General features: G+C 38.9%; 1 protein-coding gene across 5 annotated transcripts in view; it reads left to right on the forward strand.

The window, feature by feature from the left end:
* Window positions 1-16,256, forward strand: part of ASPH (aspartate beta-hydroxylase) — a 235,787-nt gene that overhangs the window by 90,858 nt on the left and 128,673 nt on the right. For all 5 annotated transcript variants that reach the window (XM_056113451.1, XM_056113434.1, XM_056113458.1 and 2 more), the window contains one exon: window positions 13,391-13,432. In XM_056113451.1, coding sequence (XP_055969426.1) covers window positions 13,391-13,432 — 42 coding nt within the window. The remainder of the gene's footprint in view (window positions 1-13,390; window positions 13,433-16,256) is intronic.

Consider the following 16,256-nt stretch of genomic DNA (forward strand, 5'->3'; position numbering starts at 1 on the left):
CTTGAAGGAATAGACTTATACTTCAGCTTTGCTTCACTTTAGAACGCTTTAGGTTCTAATAGTTGCCATATGTATATTTATTGTAATATGAACACATGTTTAAGAGAATGGAATTGTTGGCATTATAATGTGAATGATAAATCCATGGAAAAATTGATCTTTTCCATGTTAACTTCTAAGCATATGAATATTCTGGTTAAGAAGGATTAGGTATCCAAGGAAAATTAACACTTTGGTTCTGTTTTTGTTAGTTTATTCTTTGTTTTTGAGTGCTACTTTATAGAATGCCTTATTTCTACCTTGATGAGGTAAAACAGATTACTAACTTAGCAATTCTAATTATTGACTATTCCTTTAAAGAAAAGTGTTCCATAGGTATTCTTATTAGTGAAAAGTTTCCACAACATTGACTTTGTTTAGCTATAGTTGCTTTTCAAATTAAACTTAAAAATTCTCTTGGATCATAAAATTAAATACAAAGTGGTTGGGCTGCTGGAATAAGATGCCTGTTAGATGAAATGTTTAATGACCCAGACATGTAAAGCTGAAGGTTTGATTAATATACGTATCCTAATGCATAATAAGCTCTCAATAAAATGGTGGCTATTGTTTAGTAATTAATTAGCTAGATCTTTGAAGTGAATCAAGAAAAGCTAAATTCTAAAAGGCCTGCTCAAGAAATTGTAACCTTTTATTTGATATCATAAAATTTTGATTGCGTCTCTCCACAGTTGTAATTTGACCTTGTCAAAGGAGCATGTAGGAGTCAGCAGTAGTTATATATCATGATCGCACTTACTTTGCTTATTTTCTATTACCTTTTGCCTTTTAATTTTCTATTACAGTGTTTCTTTTCTGCATATAAAAGAATGATAGTCATAAATCTATCTTCATTTTATTTTGGTATAGTAAGCTGACAGCTTTTTAAAGTTATATTTAATTATGTATGTGATTGCAGAAACTTTAGAAACACAGATTGTAGGACCCATTTTCTTATTACAGTTTTTTTCAGTTTTGTCATTCAGTAGAAAAATAAAAATTAGAGTCTCTGCAAGATGCTGGATAATAATAATAACAATTCACTTTTCCCTGCCTTCAGAAAGTATCTGTCTGATGGTTTCCCTGATCATTCCAAGATTTGATTTTATGGCTATAATATTGTTTTTTTTCTTTTGGTGTGGTAATCATATAGGGCATGAACTGTCTTATTTCACCATTGTATCTAGCTGTGTTCTAGGGAACATTGCTAATGTGATTAAGGTTATATTTTTTTTTCTAAGCCTGTTACATGAGTTAAATTATTTAATGTTTCTTATGGTCCAAGTGGAATTAGTACTGTCATCTCCATTTTACAAATGAGAAAACTAAGATATAGTAAGACAGAATAGCCAGCCCACGCTCACAGAGTGGGCTAGTGGTAGAATTGAAATAGATACGTGGATTCTAGTTCTAGACATTATACTGTGCTGCTTTGCTCTAGAAGATTTGAAGTATTTGCAGACTAAAAGCTTAGGGGTTTTGAGAATTGTTTTGGTGTGATAAAGTTAGAGATGTTGTATTCTTTGGCTTAAAAAATATATATATATATATACATTACTATATCAACTTGGCCTTAGGAATGTTGACAACTAATTATGATTCATTATAGAAAAATTAAGTTGTTCAGAAGCTCTGCCATCTTTTGTTTCTATTTCTAATTATTTCTAATTAATTAAAGTGTCTTACATTAGCAAGAGTGTAAAAGATCTATTTTAAAAATGGATCATTCTGGCTTAAAAGTCATTTGTTTTGGGCATCAGGTTTTTTTGTTTTGTTGGGGGCCTAACATGGTAGAGCTCAGGGCTTATTCCTGACTCTGCCTAGGGATCACTGCCGGTGCTCAGGGGTCTATATGCAGTTCTGGTGATCAAAGCAGGACTAGTTGCATGCAAGGATAACACCTTACCCCCTGTACCATCTCTCAGGCCCTAAACATCAGATTATTGTTTTGTTTTGTTATTTGGGTCACACTGGTGGTTCTCAGGGCTTACCCCTGGCTCTACACTTAGGGATCACTCCTGATAGAGCTCAGGGAATCAATCGGATGAGTTTCTGGGGATTGAATCTGGGCTGGACAACTCTGTTCTATCATTCTGGTTCCAATACAGATATTGGCACTGTAACACCGTCCTCCCATTGTTCATCGAGTTGCTTGAGCGAGTCCAGTAACATCTCCATTATGAGACTTGTTGTTACTGTGTTTGGCATATCGAATATGTCACGGGTAGCTTGCCAGGCTTTGCCGTGCAGGCGAGATACTCTTGGTAGCTTGCTGGGCTCTTCGAGAGGGGCAGAGGAATCGAACTCGGGTCTGCCGGCTCGGCCACATGCAAGGCAAAAACCCTACCTGCTGTGCTGTCGCTGTAGCCCCAATACAGATAATAACAAAAAAGAAAATTAAAACTATATATGTAACACTTTTCTCATGCAATACCTGCAGAAAAGAAAAGGTTAATTTTATTTTTAAAATGATGTTCATATTATTCAAAATGGAGGGATATAAGCTGTTTCTACTGTGTCTCTGAGAATAGAGTTGAAATGTGCAACCTCATATCATGGTAAAATATTCTGGTAGTGATGATGGCCCCTCATTGCATTGTCCAGGACTTTGTCGTACCTACCGCCCTAGTCATTTCCTATCACTGAGCATTAGAGCCCATAGCCAGTTGTGATTCTAACCTGTTTTTAATAAGCACCTAGTTTGTACTCCATTGTTGTTGATTAATCATTATTAGACATACAGTATTAGAAATAAACACTGAGAAGCCTCTTACATAGCTAACCCAGACTAGACCCCAGTATCCTAGAAAGTCCCCTGGGACTGAGTAGTATTGATCTCTGAGAGCAGAGTCAGAAGTAAGTGTTGAGTGCTGCTGGGTGGGACCCCAAAACAAGATAACAGCAAAAAAGAAATGTACACTGAGCAGTCTTTATGGCTCAGGCTTTGTACTGGGCAAAGAGGGTCCGGATCACTGTAGTCACTGTTTGATAGCAGGTCAGATGTGTGTGGGTGTACAGCAGAGTAAAACAACTACATGCTGCCATGAGCCAGAGAACCGGCATAGCAGCACACTGAGGGAGGGACAGCTAATTTACACATGGCCCATGGGAGGGTCAAGTAAGGCCTCACACATGTCATAGGACTGAGGTTTGATGTGCTAATAGGAACTTGCACGTATGGAGCAGAGGAAATGAAGAACACTAAGAGAGCTTGTCATTAAAATGGGTAAACTAACAAGAAGGGAAAGTAGGAAAGTATTTCTTCATGGAGAGCTGTTTCAGCTTTTAAATCAGGCCTTGATAATGGAAGGAAGGTGCTGAGTCAAGCAGTTAGATGATCAACCTAGATGCGAAAAGTGCAGTGCAGGAAGAAGGTGGAAACTAGTTTGGGGACAGTTTTCATCTATGATGGGAGTGTACTGTGATGGTAAAAATGGAGAGGAAGGATCTCTCCAATGAATATTGTGATTAGAAGCAACTTGATAGGAGAGAAAGGGGTGATGAAGGAAGAGTAGTTGATGATTCCTACTTTCTGACTTGAATGAACACCCAAGCAGTACAAAGATCGTCTGGCGTCCAGTCCCAGATATTCGAGGCCAAGCTTGCGTGGGCCTCACTATTCAATTCTCAGATCTCCTGATGCGGTGCTGCTCAGATCTAGCCATGCTGGGGATCCTGAAGGCTGTACTCAACACAGCACAGGGCTCCCTGCATGCCAGCAGAATCCAATTTAGTGCCGAGTTCATGTGGGGCTTCCAGCCCTGACCCCTGTGCTAATAATCCCATGGCTGCCTGCAATGATGGAAAACCAGTGGAGTGATAGAAGGCTGGAAAGAATGTCAAGTAGCAAAGGAGATTCTGGATTTGCAGTTTGTTGAATCATTTCTGAATGAAGTTGTCCCTGTGCTTTTAGGAGCTTATAGTTCCATTGTTCTTTTTGTATATTTACCTTTCAACTGCCTAGTCTTAAGGCTGACTTTATTGCATGTTACAGAAGTGCCTATTCCTCTCTAAGTCAAACAAATTGATGGAATCTAAAGTTAAACTTGTTTTTTAAGAACTTTTTCCAAGGTATAATTAACAGAAAAGAGTGGAGTCAGGGGCCGGTGAGATAGTGCAGGGATTAAAGTACTAACCTTACATGCAGCTGACCCGGGTTTGATTGTGAGGTAGCATGTGGTCCCTTGAGCACAGAGCCAGGAGTTGGCCCTCAGCACAGCCAGGTTTGGCCCCAAACAATATGAAATTAAAAAAATAATAATAATAAGGGGTCCAGAGCAATAGTACGGTGGGTAGGGCGTTTGCCTTGCTCCTAGCCAACTCGGTTTAGGTCCCTGGCATCCTATGTGGTTCTCTGAGCCCCACTAGGAGTGATCCCTTAGCACAGAGCCAGGAGTCAACATTGAGCACTGCTGGCTGTATCCACAAAAAAATATTACTGGAGGCAGATGTTGAACCATTAGTTTGATGAACCTTGTCATGTGGTACATCCTTGTTCTCACTACACATAAAGTTCCAACACACTGGAAAACTCTCCCTCTAAGTAAACACACACATACATTTCTAAATACTTATTTTATCACTCCTTTGTACTCAGCATTCTGCGAGTTTTATTCATTTTGTTATGTAGGGTGATATGGTTTGATTTAATGTTAATTTAAGAAGTCATTGCTACATGGATGGCTCTAGTGAATATTTTCAGTTTGGGGCTATTATAAATAAATCTATACATGGTGGATATAAAACACTAATTTCTGATTGCTATATCAAAATATGTGCTTAATTTTAACTTGACAGCAAATGATTCTGGTGATATGAAAATTTTTGGTTATATGAAAGGAGGTTATGGTTACATGTCACATGGAGAGGAGGGTGAAGGAAAAGAAAGACGAAAATTTGACTGAATCTTTGTGAACACACTGCCTCTTATTGTAGTATAGATCTAATTATAGTAGTAAAATAGACACTTTATGGTTTGGAATGAGAAAGTTCTTGTAAGAGTTGGACAGAAATAAATTATACTTCTTTTTAAATACTATATCCTTCATTTTTTACCAACTTTTTATATTGTCAGCAACATTAAAAGTTGAAATAAATTTGTCAAGGTAATAAATTTTGATTGCACCTGAGAGTGATCAGTTCCTTGCTCAAGCAGGCCCAGTAACATCTCCATTGGAGACTTTGTTGTTACTGTGTCTGGCATATCGAATACGTCACGGGGAGCTTGCCAGGCTCTGCCGTGCGGGCGAGATACTCTCGGTAGCTTGCCGGGCTCTCCGAGAGGGGCGGAGGAATCGAACTCGGGTCGGCCATGTTGGCTGCGTGCAAGGGCAAACGCCCTACCGCTGTGCTATCGCTCCAGCCCATCAGTTCCTTGAAAATTCTTTTTATATTAGTTTTCAAAAACCATGTTAATTTTTTTTTCTATTTGTATTTAATACAAAGAGACATTTATTTTCCAAATGATGGAGACTTTTCGGTGTGGTTATCATTCTCAGATTTTCTAAAGAACCTCACCTTTTCATCAGCAACTTTGCAAGTAATTCCCAGACTTTTCTCTAGGTAGTTTCTCCTTCTATTATCAGGTTGCCATTGGATACAGCACCCCAAACAATGTTTAAAAGAAACAAAAAAGCATTTGCTTCTGTGGGTGGGTTTTAAAAATAGAATGAAAATGAAGCAGTTTCGCAGTCTGTTTTTAGTTGGTCCTTTAATTTAGATTTCCCCTTATTTTTGCAGATTCTTAAAGCTTCAAAAAGACTGCCCCTACTACCCAAGAGGACCACTCTAATCATACGCTCCAAAAGATGGCTGGGATAGATCTTGTGAAGTAATTTCTGAGCAGACCAAGATCTTTGGGAATGAACACTAAAGATGTTTTGAATGAATCATAGTCTACTGGCATTTTAGTGGGTTTTTTTAGAGCCTAGAATTACATGTACTGTTGCATTTCTGCGTGTCCTTTTTGATAGCAATAGTGCATCCACTGAATTCTTTTTTTTTTTTTTTAGTGACATAGCTTTTAGTCTTACCTGCATTTTATTAATGTATATTTTTCAGACAATAGCTAATCTTTATATTGATGATATAAAAGTATTGTCTGGCAGGGTTTATAATATGTATTATTAGTAACGAGCAATAACTCTACTGGACGGACTGTGTCCACTGCATCCTATATGATTGAAAGCCACTGCGAGGGCCTTGTTTGGCATTCTGACACGATAAGCGTTTATCATTAGCTGTGAAAATTTGAGTTGTGTGTATCTGCACTGATACCCTTATAGGAAATTTCTACACTGACTTTGAATATTCAGGGAAAATTTCCATGTTTGAGATTGATATAATATTGAACTTGTTATTTAGAAAAGTAATATTGTAATGAAAGTTTAAATTATTATAGTTAATCTGTGTTTCAAAATGAGCGAGAAAGACTAAAATTCCTCTTTAGGCTATAGAGGATAAGCAAATGAATTCCTGCATCAGGTACAATTGCTTTGGGTAACCTGGGGCTGATCATAGAATAGCCATAGTCCACTTGGTATTTAAGTTTTAGAAAAGCTGTTTAAATTATTGGTGCATACTTTAAAGATTCTGAGCTCTTAGTTCATTAAGTAATGCCCTTAAAACACTAAGGCTAGATTTGCTAAAGTAAATGCTTCTCAACAGGTTGGTAGGATATGTGAAAAACACTCCCAGAGCCATATACCAATCGTTACTTTACAATATTATGAGCCTTTTTTCCCCTACACTGGAGTTCCTTTTATTTGAGTGTGGTTTACTTCGGGTTGAGATATGGTTGATATAGTGAAAATATTCATTTGTTAGAAAAGGCAGCTACAAAATTCTTTTGAAAGGATCATGAGTTGTACAATTTTCAAAAATTCAAAAGATTGTTTTATATATGTGTCAGGGTAGCTTTTGATCATGTAAACATTGTTTTAAAATAAAGTGTCTTTGCTCTTCTGGGTTAAAAATCAAAGAGATTTTATATTTTTATCATTATAGATAAGTTATAATGTAAGTTATGCATGTCAACACAATGTCTAGTGAACCCAAAATAATAAGAAAAGCAATAATTTTCTCAAGCTGTGATATGGGGTTCATTTAGACTCACTACTTAAATTCTAATAACGCTCTTCTTGTGTGAATTATAGGGCACTACCTTTTTTAAAGTTATATTTTTAAAAAGTAATGTAGAACTGATAAATGCATAATATAGAATTTGCTAGATTTTTGTATACAATCATCTATAAAACTCTGGAAATTAATAATTTATTGTGCTTTGTCCAATTTCAGATACTTTTTAGTTCAAATGTCTGATTCAGTGAACCCTGTCTTTTCAAATATATGCCAAACCCGGCAACATTAATAAATTTTCTAAAAATAATGTGTCTACTATTTAATGTTGTTCAAGTGCAATAAAACACAGAAGAATTAATTCTCAATATTGTCATTATTTTGAAGTATAATGGTCTTTATTATATAGCAAAATCTAGGTGGTGTTTGTTTTTAGTATTTTGAAATATCATTTGGGATGACTTATTAAAGAGTACTTTAAACCAGTTAATTAATCTATTTCTGAGAATAGTATTTAATAGTCTTATGATCCAGTTCTGGAAGCAGTAGTAAAATGAAGTAGCTCCTACTTTGCATCCTCTGTAGGTTTTTGTCCGGCATCCAAAAGCTTTGGTAACTCCCTGATGAGACTATCCCAATTTCCTTATATTCTTCTCACCCACCATGATCGTATTACCATAAAGATACTTCACCAGGTTGTGATATTGAAGAGTGAGTTGATGGAAGGACAGAAAGAGATGCACAATTTCCCCTTTCTACCAATTTTTCATTCTCTGCACAGAAGATGACAGGTAGGGAAGAAATTGAACCATAGTAAGTGCTTTCTCCTCCAACATGTTCAGAAGAAACAGTAAAAATCGAGTGTAAGGTTAAGCAGATGCAACTGTTTTGACTGCTCCTTCTTTTTGGGGCCACACCTGGCGCTTCATAAGGTTTACTCCTGACTCTGTGCTCAGGAGTCTATGTCTAGTGTGCTCAGGGACCATGTGTGACGATGGGGAGCAAACGTAGGTTGGTTACATGCAGGGCAAGGGCCTTAACCCCATACTATCTCTCCATCCTTATTGACTGCTCTTAAGTGCAGTTAGGATAGTTGCTTCATATGTATTAGGGAGTAGTTTCCCCAGCAGATGGCTGTTATTTCTGCTTGCCGACAAGGAAGTTTGAGGTACAGAGCAGCTGAAGTTCCTGCTCGCTAGTGGTCATTCCCAGTATACTAGATTGAACATCTGGACATCAGCTGAGAGCTGGAAATAGTTGGAGGGAGTATAGAGCAGGAGAGTAATTAGGAAAGTAATGGGTAGTAAACCAGGTTATGGTAGAGTCTGACCTGGAAGAGAGGGAGTGGGGTGAGAAAGTAAGATGAAAGAGTAGAGGTCAGAAAAATTAACTCACCGCTGGGCTGTGGCCCACTAGAGAGAAAGCAGAACTCAGGTTTGGGTCTTGGGGAATGAAAAACCATTTTCATGATGAGTAATTCAGAAGGAAAAAAAATTGAAAATTAGCTTTGGGTGTGTGTAGGTCCAGCAAGATGAGTACAGTAACTGGAACATAATAGGCTTGAGGATATTTGGATACACAAAGGTAACTTTTTAAATGGTTCTGTGACACTCCTTTAAATATTACAATCGCATTATTTCTAGTAATTTTTTCATTCCAATAAAATAATGTCCAAAAGAAAGTAAAATGTTACTGTAATGAGACAATGTGTGGCATTTGCCTTTAATGCATGTATGTTTTAATACTGTGTTTTGGGTGAGTTTATTTGTACTTTTATAATATTGAGTGTTGGGTTGAGTTTATAGTTTCCTTTAGCTCATGGGCTGTCTATGTTTGAGATATGCAGTATATGATTAAAGAAGAAAATTATGGCCATCTTAAGTGATTTTATTTCTTTTACTATCATTAGCAAAATTTTTTAGCCTTTCTAAGTCTTAGTTTCCTTATTGGGAAAATTAACAATATCTTTCAGATTTGAAACTAAAATGGGATAATTGGCATTAAATGCTTAGCATAGCACTGTAGCACTATCCTCCCGTTGTTCATCGATTTGCTCGAGCAGGCCCAGTAATGTCTCCATTGTGAGACTTGTTGTTACTGTGTTTGGCATATTGAATACGTCATGGGTAGCTTGCCAGGCTTTGCCATGTGGGAGAGATACTCTCAGTACCTTGCCAGTTTCTCCGAGAGGGGCGGAGGAATCAAACCCGGCTCGGCAGGGCCAGCCGTGTGCAAGGCACACACCCTACCGCTGTGCTACTGGGTGCTCAATAAATCATTCTTGTACAGCAAGGTCTAGGTGAAATTTCCAGGAAGTGTGTAAAAAGAGTAAAGAAAAACATTCTACACATTACTTTTTTTTTTTTAATATGCTCTTTTGTTGGGCTGGAGCAATAGCACAGAGGGTAGGTCAGCTTTGCATGCGGCTGACCCAGATTCAATTCCTGCCTCCCTCTCGAAGAGCCTGGCAAGCTACCGAGAGTATCCCACCCACATGGCAGAGCCGGGCAAGCTCCCCATGGCATATTCGATATGCCAAAAACAGTAACAACAAATCTCAGAATGGAAATGTTACTGGTGCCCGCTTCAGCAAATTGATGAACAACGGGAGTACAGTGCTACTCTTTGTTATTTATTTATTTTGCCTTGGGGTCACACCTAACAATGCTCAGGGGTTACTCCTGGGTCTGCACTCAGGAATTACTCCTGGTGGTGCTTGGGGGACCATATGGGATGCTGGAGATTGAACCCGGGTAGGTGGCATGCAAGGCAAACACCCTACCTGATGTACTATTATCCAGCCCCTACACAATACTCTTTTTTAATTTTTATTAGTGAGACACCATGAGATAGAGTTGTAGACTTACAAATTTTGTGCTTGGGTTTCAATTATACAATGATCAAATACCCATCCCTCCACCAGTGCCCATTTCCCACCACCACGGATCCAAGTATCTTTCCCACCCCCATCCCCCCATCCCACCCTGCCTCTGTGGCAGGGCATTCCCTCTGTTCTCTCTCTCCTTTGGGGTATTGTGGTTTGCAAAAGAAGCATTGACAATCATGTTTGGTCTATACAATACTCTTAGAAAAACTTCTTGACTTAAGTTCTAAGTCAAGAAGTTTTTCTAAGTTTTTCTAAATTTTTGCACTGAAAACTTGAGAGGCTAAAATGTCTGTTTTGTTTTGTGTGTTTTCCCAAACAGGTAACTTATTTCTCAGTGTATTGAAATGAGGCTAGGAACAGAAGAGGATGCAAAAGACATCCTCTTTTGTCCCAGGGTCAAGGCTGGCCAGATCAGCTTCTTGAAAGGAAGGTGGTGGTGCATTGGTCCTAGGAGTTAGCATAACCTGTGCTCTTGTAGCTATTAGAAATGCAACCAATTCAAACTTCTTTCCTATTTCACCCCTATACAAGAAGTTTTTTTAAAAAAGGTCTAAACTCTTTTAAGACTAGCACTTGCCAGGTTTGTTTTTAATGAGGTTAGAAATTTGTATATAGTGTTGTATTTTTCAAAGTACACCAGCCATGTGCAAGTAACGGATTAACTCTCAGATGTTGAAGACAAACTTTTAGTGCTATACTTCAATCTTTTATCACTGAAGCCTTTGAGGAGAGTGCTCCCTATTAAAATTGTAGCACCTGGCTCATTTTCAGCAATGTGTTCAGGGGTGGGGTGGGATGTGGGGGTTCATGTAGGGGGTCTTGGTTACACTCATTGATACTCAGGATATTCCTGCCTTGGCACTCAGGAGTAACCTCAAAAACCGCACCTGCGGCTGCAAATTTGAGCCAGGATTGGTGACATGCAAGGCAAGTTCACTACTTACTTTGCTGTCTACAGCCTCTACCTAACTTTTTGAGGAGGGTATGGTTAGTAAAATCTGAAATTCTAGAACATTCATCAGAGATCTAGAAGGGGCTTTTTGTTTCAAATTTATCAGCCTCTTGTAGCCAGGAGTGTCACAGGCTACTTTATCAAAGCCATTTGCAGATATGAATGTCTGATCCTCCATCCCTTTTTCTCTTTCAAAAAATGCAGTGAATGGCCTATAGAAAGTACCTGCTTTGCAATAATAATTGCTGATCTACATCATATTAAACATTTTGTTTTCTCAGTTTCCTCTTTGTTTGCACAGAGGAAGATAAAACCTTCCATGTAGGGTATTAGGATACAAGAGACAACTCCTGATAAGCTTGGCACTCACATACAGTCACTTTCAAAACTTTCAGTCACTTCCTTTTTCACCTCGGGTCTCAAAGGAGGAAAAAAAAAACTGGCCACTGGCCTTGTAAAAATACCTTTCTTGCACCGAAAGCCTGTGTCTTATTTCTTCTTACCTTCAAAAAATGAAATGGCTTAAATATGGAAAACTGAAAACTCAAGTAATCAATGATTGCATTCTTTTGTTGTTTATTTTGAGGCCACACCTGGTGGGGCCCAGGAGTTACTCCTGGCTCTGAGCTCAGGGATCACTCCTGGCAGGCTCAAGGGACCATATGGGATGCCAGGGATCGAACCTGATCAGCTGTGTAAAAGGCAGGTGCCCTCCCTTCTATACTGTTGACCACACGGGCACCGTGATTACATTCTTGATGGCCACCCCCAACCACAATAGGGAAAAGACAGTAGCTTTACATTTTGGGTTGTTTTTGATTTTGATTTTTTTGGAGCGATAGCACAGCGGTAGGGCATTTGCCTTGCACGCAGCCAACATGGCCGACCCGAGTTCGATTCCTCCGCCCCTCTCGGAGAGCCCGGCAAGCTACCGAGAGTATTCGATATGCCAGACACAGTAACAACAAAGTCTCCAATGGAGACATTACTGGGCCCGCTCGAGCAAATCGATGATCAACGGGAGGGCCTTTACTTTACTTTTTACTTTTTTGGTCAGTCTTTCAATCTTTGCCCCACCCCTTCCACCACATATACACACACACATGTTCCTGGAAAGTTCCAAAGACTAGAAAAATGCCTATTGGGAATTGAATCAACTGATTTACTTTGAACATGAACTAGATTCTAGGCTATTAAGAAAATAGACTAGAGATGAGGTTTTGAATGCAGAAATGAGACTAAACACTGATGAGTTCCATTTCCTTGGATTGAGGTCCGTTGGTCAATGCAGGTTCTTGGCAGTTTTCTCTGTGATTGGCAGCCTTGTGTATGGGAGAGACCTGTCTGATGGCTGAGAGGCTGGCATAGGTGGGCACTCTCACCTGTCTCATCTCCTCAGCAAGTGAGTTATGATGCACATTTCTACAATATTGAGGAGAGATCTTAGTGTTGCCTGGTACAGAGGCTGCATTTCTTTAAAGCAGATGGTGGCTATAATAAAGTCTTTTTTGAATGTTTTTTGGCCATACCCTTGCTCTATATTCAGGCATTACTCCTTGAAGGTTGAGGGGACCATATGTGATGCAAGGGATTAAACTCTGGATCAGCAAAGCAGACACCTTTCTTACTGTACTATCTCTCCAGCTCCAGACTGTGATAAAGTCTTAAGCTTTAGGGAACGATGCAAATATTGAGTAAGCTTTGGTGAGGGCTTCTCCGCACTCCATTATCCCTTGGTAGACAAAGAGGATGGAGATGCCCAATGCCTGATAGCTGCTTACTACCCAAGTGAGTTTTTTGAGTAAATCAAATAAGTTTGATTTGAACATTTTTTATAACATACAAATATGTAGAGAATTTAGGATTTAGGAAAATTCAACTGTATGCTTGAGATATATGTGTGTATATATGTATATATGCTTGGCAGTCACAATCACTTTCAAAACTTTCAGTCACTTCCTTTTTCACCTCGAGTCTCAAAGGAGGAAAAAAAAAACTGGCCTTGAAAAATATCTTTCTTGCACCAGAAGCCTGTGTCTTATTTCTTTTTACCTTCAAAAAATGAAATGGCTTAAATATGGTAGTATATGTGTGTATATATGTATATTTATACGCACATATACATACATGTTTATATGTATTACTATAGCTTAGGTAACATTATTATAATAGTGTTAATATTTGGGCTCTTGATGTACAGTTACTGGGGTCCAACCCCACCAAAGTGCAGTCCACCATTATCTTCATGGTATTTCTATTCTAACTCATCCCATTCCACCATCCATGGTTTGGTATTCTGAGTGTTAGAATTCAAAATGAAGTGTTTGTCATTTATTAATACAGAAATATTTTTATTATATTTAATTCACTTAAACTGCTGTTTTGCATTATGAATTATTTCATATTGCTTACTTTGTATTGTTTTTAATTTTCAGCAACAAATAGAAAAACAGATGATCCAGAACAAAAAGAAAAAGGTGAGATAAATAAAAACGCAGTCTTTCAATAAAAATAAGAGAAATAATGCCATCCATGAATCACATGATTTTATTTTGTGTCACTAAATTGTTACTGGCTTTGTTATTTCATTGATTTTACAAACAAACATTTGATCTAAATGTTAAAACTGAAGACAACTTTGCTCCTGGTCCTAGTTTTACTGTTTATGATATGCATATTCTTTTAATTAAGAATTAAATGTAATTTAATTCTTCTAATTAAGAGGATTGCTTAACCTCTGTGACTCGGTTTACTCTTTCTGTAATATAAAAATAATACAGTATCCATTTTAGAAATAACAACTATTTTCACAACAGTGATTAATATACGAAAAGTGCTTGAAGTACATTGAGAAAATAGTGGGAAAAATTTAAGTATTTTCCTTGCCAGTGTTAAACAGTTTTACTAGAGATAGAGGTCCAGAGATTAGGAGAAGGTGAAATCTTTTGTCAAGAAACTGATTGTTGGAAGCAGACATGCAAAATTACATGGAAGTAAAATTATCTCTGCCTCCCAAGAGTTTATTATGGAGAAATGCTAAAAAGTTTAATAATACAGTAGAATTTCACTTCAACTCTCACAGCTTTCCAAACTTACTCAGACTCAGGAGATGTTTTTAAAGATGGAAAATTATATAAGATGATCATAAAACAGTGGCTGTGCATTTTGTTCCTAATTGAACAGTAGACTCTTCAGTGATTAAACACTGCTATAATATCAAGAAGGCCTTTAATTTGTAGCAATGAAAGAATTTGGGTTGAAAAGGTATTCATCCTTGTACCTAAAGAGAAGTTGCATAGGATGTACTATATATGTACATAATGTATAGTGTTTATATCATAAGCAAGACCTTACTGGATGAACAAGTACACTTGATGAGCATATGGAGTTGCTGGCCTCTGCATTTCATGGGCAGGGTTGTGAAGTAGGCATCTAGCGCATGTATTTCTTTCTAATTATTTCCTGCATATATCAAAGTGATAGATACGGCTTGAAAAGTTATGATTTGCAATGAAAAACAACAGTCTTCTACTCCCTACGAGACCTATTTTCAACTTTCTTTTAGCTATTTCTTCTAGCATTCACCTACATTTTTTTCAAGAGCTTGAGTTTGTTATTTTTCTCTACAATATTTGGAACTGTCCATTGACACTTCATAGAGAGCAAGATGACAAGGATCAGCTCAGTCTCCATGCTGCCTTACTTGCCCAGTTTTCTTGTGTTTTCTCTTGTCTGTTAGTGGCAAATGCTAAGGTGAAATGAACCAAGCAGGGCAGATGTGATCAGCTGCTTTAGACAGAATGAATCACTTCTCCCCTGCAGAACACTGTCTACACTTGGCTTGCTGAATATTACCACGTGCTTGTATGTTTCCCTCCTTCCTTGCTATTTGCTTTTCGTGGCCTCTTTGTTCCTTGCCTTCCTCCCATCAGACATTGGAGTGCCTGAGGTCTCCCTTTGGATGATCTCCTCTAACCCCATGGCTTTAAGTATCTCTGCATGCCGTGATAATTGAATTTAACTCCAGCTTCATTTTCTTTCCTAGAAGCTAGACTGATGTCTACGTGAATACTTTAGTTGGATGTCTGATAATCACTTTAAATTTAAATATAAAAGTGAACTCCAGATCTTTCCCCCTCAAAATTCACTACTCCTAGGAATCTTTTCTTTGATAATTCTCATCAAGAGGATAAAGCAGGTTCTGGCCCTCTCTGGTTTTCTGCTTATCTTCCCTTTAGCTCTGCCAAATCGCCCTGGGCCTTGCTATGTCCCATCTTTCCTAAAGGCCTAGAAATGCACCTTGGGCTTCTTGAGGGGCAAAGGCTCATGTAAGGTGGAACAGGGCTTTGATGCCATGTGCACAGCATGGAGCCCTGAGCCTGGGCTGTAGGACAATCACGGAGCCCGGTCAGTGCCAGTGTTGCTTGCTTCACGGTGCACGATCTCACTGTTGAGTCCTGGGTGACGGGGGAGTGTCTGCTGCTACTCTGGGTGAGATGGCGGGCTGGCCCAAACTGTCCCTGCGGGTGCCTGAATCATCTCCTCAGAAGTTCTAGAGCCACAAGCTGAGGTTCGTGGTCCCTTCTGGTTCTTGCAGTCAGGAAGGCAGCTCAGATGTGTAGGGATGGGCGGGATTTCGAGCTCTTCTCCCAGCAGGGGTGGGGTGGGTCTGGAGTCAGCCCTGAGGAACCCATGGAAAGGTTCTGGAAGGAGCAGTTGCCCCCGCGGGGACCTGGAGTGAGGTACTGAGGCCTCAGTGCTGGTTTATTTGTATGAGCTGCAGAGCAATGAGTTTTAATTGCTCATTGCTGTAGCATTGTCCGATAGCACAGCGGTAGGGTATTTGCCTTGCTCATGGCCAGCCTGGCTGAGCCAGGTTCGATTCCTCCGCCCCTCTCGGAGAGCCAATAAGCTACCAAGAGTATCTTGCCCTCATGGCAAAGCCTGGCAAGCCCCCCCCGTGGCGTATTCGATATGCCAAACACAGTAACAACAAGTCTCACAATGGAGATGTTATTGGGCCTGCTCGAGCAACTTGATGAACGAGAGGACAATGCTACATTGCTACAGTGCATCCGGTCCATCAGCAAATTCAGTCAGTCCAGTTTCTGGAATATAGGCTGAATTCATCTATTCCCAGCTGCTTTTACCCACTACCACCCAGCCTCTTACCTCTTCCCAGGATTATTCCAGTTGCCTTCTTATGGTCTGTTTGCTTCTTCTTTTGTTTTTATTATCTCTTTTATTATAGTAGCCACAGTGACCCATTTATTGATTTATTTCTTCATTCACTTATTCATT

The sequence above is a fragment of the Sorex fumeus genome, unplaced genomic scaffold (assembly GCF_029834395.1).
Source record: "Sorex fumeus unplaced genomic scaffold, SorFum_2.1 ptg000002l, whole genome shotgun sequence".
Classification (NCBI taxonomy): Eukaryota; Metazoa; Chordata; class Mammalia; order Eulipotyphla; family Soricidae; genus Sorex; species Sorex fumeus.